Source organism: Papaver somniferum, chromosome 2 (assembly GCF_003573695.1).
Source record: "Papaver somniferum cultivar HN1 chromosome 2, ASM357369v1, whole genome shotgun sequence".
Lineage (NCBI taxonomy): Eukaryota > Viridiplantae > Streptophyta > Magnoliopsida > Ranunculales > Papaveraceae > Papaver > Papaver somniferum.
In genome coordinates, this window is record NC_039359.1 from 83,811,330 (window position 1) to 83,820,749 (window position 9,420).

General features: G+C 36.9%; 1 protein-coding gene, 1 long non-coding RNA gene and 1 pseudogene across 2 annotated transcripts; all 3 read left to right on the forward strand.

Moving 5' to 3' along the window:
• The first annotated feature begins 3,377 nt into the window (after window positions 1-3,377).
• LOC113348234 (probable inorganic phosphate transporter 1-3) lies at window positions 3,378-5,115 on the forward strand. The gene has a single exon (XM_026591943.1). It carries the CDS (start codon window positions 3,384-3,386, stop codon window positions 4,998-5,000), a length of 1,617 nt encoding a protein of 538 aa, XP_026447728.1. The 5' UTR covers window positions 3,378-3,383; the 3' UTR covers window positions 5,001-5,115.
• A 567-nt stretch (window positions 5,116-5,682) lies between these two features.
• On the forward strand, window positions 5,683-6,465 carry LOC113348236. The gene is made up of 3 exons (XR_003359545.1): window positions 5,683-5,815; window positions 5,940-5,985; window positions 6,419-6,465. It is a non-coding gene; the product is annotated as an uncharacterized LOC113348236 (long non-coding RNA).
• Window positions 6,466-6,622: 157 nt separating this feature from the next.
• On the forward strand, window positions 6,623-7,704 carry LOC113351516 (annotated as a pseudogene).
• Window positions 7,705-9,420: the final 1,716 nt, after the last annotated feature.

Below are 9,420 nucleotides of genomic sequence, written 5' to 3' on the forward strand. Positions count from 1 at the left end.
TTTATCTTCGAAGAATAAAATATAACGAATAAAAATTGGTGATATATATATAGATTCAAAGATAATTTTTGCTAGTTATAAAAAATGATGGGGTAGAATTGGAAAATAAAATGCGAAATTAGAGTGAACTATAGCATTTGCTTTTGAAGCTTTTAAAAGCTCCTTCTCCCCCACTTTTAAAATTGATAGATTTTGCAAGTGTTTAGCATAAAACACTTTATGAAATCTTTACCAAATACTAGGATGAAAAAATATTGCTATAAATATGTTTTCAAAGTTGTTTTTTTTTGAAAGAAAAAAGCAGTACCAAACTTAGTTAGATTGGCTAACAATTATATAAGTGGACCATAGTGACGGTGCCCAGTGAGTAATTTCGTCTCGTCTCAATATTTCTTAATAAATGGTTCACCGTTATTTTTATTTAATGATGATAAATAACAGAGTTTGTTGTTAATAGAGCATATTATTATTAATTTAAGTAGTTAACGATTTGACTGACTAACTAATCATGGTTTTATTATTTTTATATAAAGAATAACCTCACATTTGGAAGCGTAATGTCGTATAATGTAGCCTGACCCTCTACCGATGATTTCCTCACTTAGGCATTAAGATCATCTGATAGTATGGGGTTTCCAATGGTCACCGCTGGAGTCATCAAGCAACAGCTTCTCAGGAGGTCACCCATCTCAGGTTACTCAATACCAAGCATGCTTAATTATAGAGATTTTTCGCCAACTATGAAGCCAATTATGCTGGAAAGGTCTAGGTGTTAGGAAAGGCCAAACCATTACCTATATTCCATTTGACGAATCTTACCTGCCGAGTCGGGGGTACTATAATACCACAAACTTAAAGCTCCGTAATATGTTCAATCCTAGACTCTAGCATTTTTTCTCATTCATGAGACCCTTTCCCGACATAATCCATCAAGCATATTCTTTCACCCTCGATAGGTAAACCGTGGTTGACTCTAATACCATCTGTAAGGACCCGATCCTCCGCCAATACTATTGCCACTTAGACGACATTGTGGGATTTTCAACTGACACTGATACGGTCATTAATCAGCAGTTTTCTGGGAGGTAGCCCATCCCTAGATTATTGTCGCCCGAGAACGCATGAATATAATGCTTTTTACCAACTCTGGATCCAACTATGTTGAAAAGGCCACAATGTTACGAAAGGACAAGTCATTACCTATATTCCATTTGGTTAAACTCTTCCTGCTGAATTGAATTATGTACATAATGTATTTTAGAATTTTCAAAAAATAGAACTACATCGAATGTGAGTAAATGGTTGCCACCAGAAATGACTTAACATTTTAAAATATAATAACTTATTAAGTGAATGAATTAGTTTTTCATTACGTCATTGAAATAGTAAGAACATACAATACGATATGTATTGTTGATTCAATTATGAGTTTTACCATTTTTAGACTATTCTTAAATAGGAAAAAAACAACAAGGATCCGAACGCTGTTAATATCTACACAATTATTCTTGAGACGAATGAGTTCAGGTGTTGTAATTTTTTTACAGCTTACATAGTTTAAATTTTTTGGTTCCGCTCGATTGTTGGAGTATGTGGTGCGATAAACTACATGTGTATAGCTAGAGATAGTCCCTCATGGAATAAAGAGGAATACATGTGGAGGTTAATAAGTTTGGGCATCTCTATACACATCACCGAGGCCTTTTAGTTAAAAACCCCACACATTTTATTCCAATATGGTCAAGTGGGGTTCGAGGTTTTTGTGGTCGGCTCCTGAGTAGTGTCTGGTGGTCCATGAAGATCCTAACAGTTGGTATCAGGGCCCATGGTTGGGGCTATTGTCCGAACATAGAAGTGGTTGTGGATGTCACCCGATTTAGAGCGCAAGTGGAGTCTGACCCAAGATGGAGCAGGAAACGCCCAAAGTTGAATTGGCGCTCAAGGTGGACTAAGTGTCTCACCCATTAACTCAAGTGGAACAGGGTTTAGATCGGCAAGGCAATGCTCAAGGTTGAACTGGCGCTCAAGGTGGAGTAAGTGTCTCACACATTAACTCTCAATTGGATCGGGGTTGTATGTGGGAAAGAAAATGCTCAAGGTGGAGTTAGTGCTTACCTTCTCATTAATTCAATGTGGAGTAGGATTCCAAAGCGCATAATGATAATAATCATGATTGAGTGGTAGCATATACAGATAGTAATCGTATGGTGTGGAGTCTGATTGGACTGGTGAAGTGGTTTAATCTCGCCAAAGTGGAGATTGTTGGTGTATATGGTGCGATAAACCACATATGTATAGTTAGGGATAGTTCCACATGGAATAAACAGGAGTACATGTGGAGCTTAATAAGCTTGGGCATCTCCTTACGTAGCACCGTGTCCTTTTAGATTAAAACCACACACCTCTTATTCCAATGTGGTCAAGTAGGGAAGACATCGGTGCTATGTGGTCGGGCCCATAATAGGTTCCTATGATGCATGAAGATCCTAACATGGTTCACTGAAATAAGGAAGATGCAGAAATGTCATACCATTTCAAAGGATCGATAAAATATCTCTGTAAACTAAAAAACATATCAAATAATGTTTTTTATTGGGGAAAAATATGTAAAATTAACTCCAATATTATTTCATGGCTGGCTTGAGGATACAACTCGAGAAAGGATCGGGATAGTATGGGAGAATGTCAAGACGGAAAATGCTAGAAATGATTTGTGGAGTGAAGAATAAAAATATCTAACGAGTTTTCCTTTAATTTTGTAACGATAAGAAGAGTAAACTTGATATTAATGAATATTATATTTAATATTCATATACCGTAAAATGAATAACTAAATAAAAATTATGCTCGTGGCATAACGGCACGGGTTAAGCCCTAGTGTGGTTACATATCACAGAATGTGGTGAACTTTGATATGAATGCATTGCACAATGTGAACGATCGATTCCTCATAGTTAAAGGGGAAATGAGATGCACAAGCATGATAATTTACCAATATGTGCTATATCAAACAAATTAATTATTGACTTTTGCTATAGAATTATTTGACCTTGTCAAGGATGCATGGCTGTAAATACAGATGTAATACGAAGCTCTGACTAAGAGTTAATAACTAATGGATGGGAATAAGAAGCTTTAAAAACATTATTATAGTTGACATAAAAATGGAGTTAGAAGCTTTATATACATTAAGAGAAGTGTAGTTGACATAAAAAGGGATCTTTATAGGGTATATGCTTTTAGACTGATCTCTATATAACAGACATCTCCCTGCATTTGAAATTACAGCCTTCTTTCTTTCCCTCCATTTCATTTAGCAACAACAGCCTCTCTTTTTCTCCCTCCCTAGAACTTGAAAGAGATAAAAAACAGTTGGAGTAGTCATGGTGAAGGAACAACTAGAAGTGCTTAAAGCACTTGATATAGCGAAAACACAACTGTACCATTTCACAGCAATCGTGATTGCTGGTATGGGTTTCTTCACAGATGCTTATGATCTCTTTTGCATCTCCCTTGTCACCAAACTGCTCGGAAGAATTTACTACACGGTGCCAGGATCAGCTAAACCTGGTAGTTTACCACCAAATGTTGCTGCAGCCGTTAATGGTGTCGCTCTGGTCGGCACACTTGCTGGTCAACTCTTCTTCGGTTGGCTAGGTGATCGCATGGGAAGAAAGCGTGTGTACGGTCTTACCCTACTTATTATGGTTACTTGTTCAGTAGCTTCTGGTCTCTCCTTGGGCAACCAGCCAAAAGCTGTCATGGCTACACTATGTTTCTTCCGTTTCTGGCTTGGATTTGGAATTGGTGGTGACTACCCACTTTCTGCAACTATCATGTCTGAGTACGCCAACAAGAAAACCCGTGGTGCTTTTATCGCTGCTGTCTTTGCGATGCAAGGAACAGGAATTCTAGCCGGTGGAATTGTTGCCATCATAGTTTCTTCAATATTTGATAAACAATTCCCTGCACCAGCTTATCAAGTTGATGCGAAGGCATCCCTTCCGGTAGAGGCTGACTACATCTGGCGTATAATTGTGATTTTTGGTGCAATTCCAGCTGCTTTGACCTACTACTGGCGAATGAAGATGCCTGAGACTGCTCGTTACACTGCTCTTGTAGAGAAAAATGCGGAAAGGGCAGCTGCCGATATGTCTAAGGTTTTAAATAAGGAGATCAAAGCTGAAACAGAAATGGTAGAAAGAATGACAACGGATGAGAGCAATTCATTCGGTTTATTTTCAATGAAATTTCTTAAACGACATGGCCTTCCCTTGCTTGGAACCACAAGTACTTGGTTCTTGCTGGACATAGCTTTTTACAGTCAAAACTTATTCCAGAAGGATATTTTTACTGCAATTGGGTGGATTCCACCTTCTCAAACGATGAGTGCTAGTGAAGAAGTTTTCAAGATCGCGAGGGCACAAACATTAATCGCACTATGCAGTACTGTTCCTGGGTATTGGTTTACAGTGGCTTTCATTGATATTATGGGGCGGTGGGCAATTCAAATGATGGGTTTCTTCTTCATGACAGTCTTCATGTTTGCTATCGCATTTCCTTACAACTACTGGAGTAAAAAGGAGAACAGGATCGGATTCGTTATTATGTATGCATTAACTTTCTTTTTTGCAAACTTTGGACCCAACAGTACAACCTTCATCGTCCCAGCAGAGATATTCCCAGCTAGGTTACGTTCGACATGTCATGGTATATCAGCGGCTGCAGGGAAAGCTGGAGCAATTATTGGTGCATTTGGTTTCTTATATGCCGCACAGAATCAAGATCCCAAAAAGACTGATCATGGATATCCTGCTGGTATTGGTGTTAAGAACTCCTTGATCGTGCTTGGAGTTATCAACTTCATCGGCATGTTGTTTACGTTCCTGGTACCTGAACCAAATGGTAAATCTTTGGAGGAATTATCAGGTGAGAACGACGGAGATGATGGAGAAAATGAATATCCCCACCAAGGAAACAATAGATCAGTGCCTGTTTGATCTGCTGGTTTTCAGACTATATCACTTTGCAAAAATGAAAACTTTCTTGGTGATATCATTGCGTGATTCTCAATTGCCCTTTGTCTGTGTGGGAGAAAACAGTGTGTTAGACAAAGAAGACGACTTGAAGTTTATGTTAAGTATTAAACTATCATTTATCTTTGACTCTTTTCACTCCACTTTATATTCATCTTTGTACTACACTATCATTTGTTTGTTACATTTTGAATGAAATGTTGAAATTCTTTAATTGATCCTAACTTTAGTTGTTATAAACTTGATATAGTGTGTGTATGTTATGGCATAGTGTATCTCTGTGTATTTTTGTTATCTTCTCTTCAGTCACATCTCTATGATCTAGAAATAGTAGATCTTTAAGACTTACACTTTGTTTGTTTGCAGCTGACTCGGCGTCTGGGTCTGAGTCAACTCCTGACTCACGCCGAGTCAGTAGTCAGACTGTTTGGTTTGAATAATTAGTAACTCCTGACTCGGCATCTGAGTCAGAAGTATCTCCTGACTCGGGTCCTACTGAGTCAGTCATGGATTAGCCCCTGAGCCGATGGCTCAAACCCCTGACTCGCTAGAATCGACTAAAATGCCCTCAACGCTTTATATCAAAATTTTTCTTTTTCATTTCCTTCGTTTGTTCCGTCGAGAGCAGAGATGGGAGACGAGGAACCAAAACCTAGATTTCTTCTCAACTGATTTCTCTCAACAAATCTACTAATTTCTATCTTCATCGTCACTCTCAACTTATCTCTCCATCTCTTTTAAATCACCTAATGTTCTTTTAGAAGAATCATCATCTTCAGGTATGATTTGCAAATCTACTAATTCTTCATCCATGTATTTTCTTTCATTTTCTTATGGGTTTTGTGTGATTTGGAATATGGGTTTTTATTTATGTTCTAATTTGAGTTCTTAATTGGCTTCAAGGGGGAAGGAAATAAGTAAGAGAGAAGAAGATTAAAATTTCGTGAAGGTATAACAATTTCATCTCATGTTGTTTTCATTTAGAGCCAGGGGTTTCCTATGCTCATACTCTACTTGATTATTTTTTTCTTCTTGGACGGTTGGCTTTGCTGGTTGAGTACTTGATGGATGTTTTTTTAGCTTTTAGATGGTGTTTGTGAAAATGCCAAGAAAAGAAGTATATTTGATCATATTTTTGTGTCATGTTATGTGAATGTTGCTAAGTTATCTAGTCAGTATACCTAAGATGTCTCCAAATAGTATTCCAATTTCATTTTTCTTTCTATAAAGAGAACAAAAAAACATTATTGTTGTGCCCTGGTCTTTCTCTCCGTTCCTTTTTTTGATTAAACCATGGCCTGGCTACATATGTATCTTTCCTGTTGTGTGTACTGGTTACATTTCTTGTGCTAACTAAGAAAGGTTCTATTGTCTTCTCCCAGATTATAAACCCGCCAAACCATAATAAACCCAAGCTGTAACAATGAGGGTAAATTGGACCACCTCTCTCACTCACCTGACTGTTTCCAGTTTCCTTCTCATGTATCTCTATTGCTCCATCTACCGTTTAGTGAAATGACAAATGTTTGATTATGAAGAGAAACAGTTGTGCTTGTTATATGTAAGCTAAACAAATTATGTAGTATATGTTAGGTAAGCATAGTTGAAACCATATAATTTTGATGTTCTGTGAATCTCATTACCATAACATATGCAGTTATTGAGAACCCCGATATGAGCTATTGCAATCACTTGTTTTGTCTAACATTTTATAGCTAAACATTTCAAATTCTGGGTATTCATGGTGTTGTTTTGTCAATTTTTCATAAAATGATCCAAGCGAGGACCGCATGCATAATTTATTTCATATTATCTATAAAATGGTTTCTCTACACATCCTGTTAATTTGTGCGTACTTGACTGGAGGCATATGCTTAGTGATAATTTATTCTGTTAGTTCGCAAATGTATAAAATCTGTACGCACGATCTCCGTTCAAATTACCCACGTCTCGTATTTGTTTTCCTGTGGTTACCGTTAGATATAAACTCTCAATACAGTTACATATATAAATGATTAAGATTATAGCATTATCTCAAGTTTTCGTTTCATTTGATGGGTTTTTGAATTGTGCTAGGGTTTGCTTTGGATTCTATTTCCAAACAAATATCTAACATTGGGATGGAGGAAGAAACCCCAGCAACTCTTCGGATATTTTATAGTGAGCATGTCAGTGAGTAAGGATTTCTTGGCCCTGGTTCGTCTTCCCTGATTCGTCTGCTGGTCCTCAAGTTTGTTTTGAGCATGTATGCATGGATGTCTTGGCCCTGACCTCTCTCAAAGTTGACCTGTCAGGCATTGAGCCCGACTCTACTGTGACTGTCAAGTGCCGTGGGAAAGCAAATTTCATCAAACGCCGCATGAGGATGATATAAAACTTGCCAACACTGCCGACCAGGGCACCCTACGTGATCCAAAGGACAATGCAGTTAAAGTCAAGAACCCAGAATGGCTTATTGTTGTTGGTGTATATACCCATCTTGGTTGCATCCCTTTGCCTAATGCCTGGGGATTTTGATGGTTTGTTCTGTCCATGCCATGCATGGTTCTCACTACGAAATTTCAGGCAGGAATCGGAAGTGCTCAGCACCAAAGAACCTGGAGTACCTAATTACAACTTTTTGGAGGATAACAAGTTTTTTTTTATGCTTTTAGGATTTTTAACTTGAAATTTTCTTTTGGAATTTATTATTTTATGATGTCTGATATGTTTGATTACGTGAAAAAGAAAGATGGTTGAGAGTCTATTGAACAAGTTGGTAGTGGTAAATGCTTATGGCCTAAAATGTGTACAAGGGTATTTTCTGTCCCATAAATTTCAGTCAGCTGAGTCAGGTCTGACTCACAAAACAAACACATTTTCTGAGTCGGACCTTACTGGGTCAGATCCAGATCAGTCAGGTGATTTCACTCAGATCCAGACGACTCAGATCCAGACGACTCAGATGAGTCAGCTGTAAACAAACAAGGTGTTAGTCTGCAAACTTTCTCACCCTTTTGATAAAACTTTGGTTGGTTCCTACATGGTATCAAAGCTGGGACCCTACATAAATGGTTAAATGTACATCCCTATACGATTCAAGTCTTAGAGGCTTAAAACTTCCCTACCCCATGAAGAGAAGTATAGTGTCGTGTAGGGATTGATAGTCCCACAATGCTTATAACTCTAACCCATTGGTTTTGAGTTGGAAACCCATATACCTTACATGGTAGTATTAGATATTTTTCTCTCATGGGATAAAATTTCGGTCCTTATCTCTTACACCTTTTCTTGTTTTCTTTCTGGAATCAAGATAAAATTTGTTCTTTCACATTTTTAGGAGAGATACTCATTTCTTCTGCAATCTAATAATTTTCATAATCTTTGTTCATTATGACTACTTCTCCTGATTCCTTTTCTACAACGAACACTTTAATCAATGTTTTTCAAAAACAAAATCTCAATCAATCTTTTCTTTTACATTTTCAGAATGTATGTAATAATTTTATTTCGATACCAAAGTTGATTCCCTAAATTATCTTTTTTGGAAACATGAATTTGAATCAAATTTATTCAATACAAATATGTATCGATTTGTTGATGGATCTACTGAAGAACCTTGCAGATTCTAGTTAGTCTTGGTTTCTAGTCCGAGGAATTTGTTATGGAAACTGATGGATTGTGTTGGAATGTCCTGCCTAAATGCGACTTTTACTAAACCGATTTCATCTGGAACTTTGGCATTATCTTCTTCGAAACATTACTGGGATTATTTGAAGACTGAGTTCAGTGATCATTTCTTGGCTAAGGGATCTTTTTTACAAAGTGAACTAGCTATATCGATTCTACAAGGTAATCTTCATATCTCAGAATTTTTAGGAAATGTTACAATAATTATTGATAATCTTTGCTGCAATCGATGATCCGATTTTTGATGAAAATGTTGTGATGCATGTTTGGAATGGTCTTCATCATGATTTTACTCATTTTCTTGTTTCTGCTCAACATCAAGAAACATATTATAAATTTTCTGAGTTGTGATCAAGATTAGTTCATCATGAAATGTGGTTAAAGTTACATTCTCAACTAAAGAGTCTGTTGATCTTCTTGATTCCACTAATACTCCAGATGTATTCTTTACCAAGAAGATCAATTCAAAGAATCAAATTACAAGAACTCTTTTTCGTCAAGTAGTTCTGGTTCTAAGAATCAAGAATTTATTCAGAATTATTCTAGTTTTCATGTCTTAGGAATTTGTTACCTCCTATGACAAACTTTTCTTTTATAACTTGTCAGATTTTCAAACAGCTTGATCATACAGCTAATAGATGTAGATTTTGGTACACTGCACCAAATCATTATCCTTACCTATTTATAAATCTCAAGCCTCTATTTCTAAAGGATG

Bases quoted from the DNA above. Each gene is read 5' to 3' on its own strand.
- LOC113348234 (XM_026591943.1), top strand. From the start codon at position 3,384: ATGGTGAAGGAACAACTAGAAGTGCTTAAAGCACTTGATATAGCGAAA.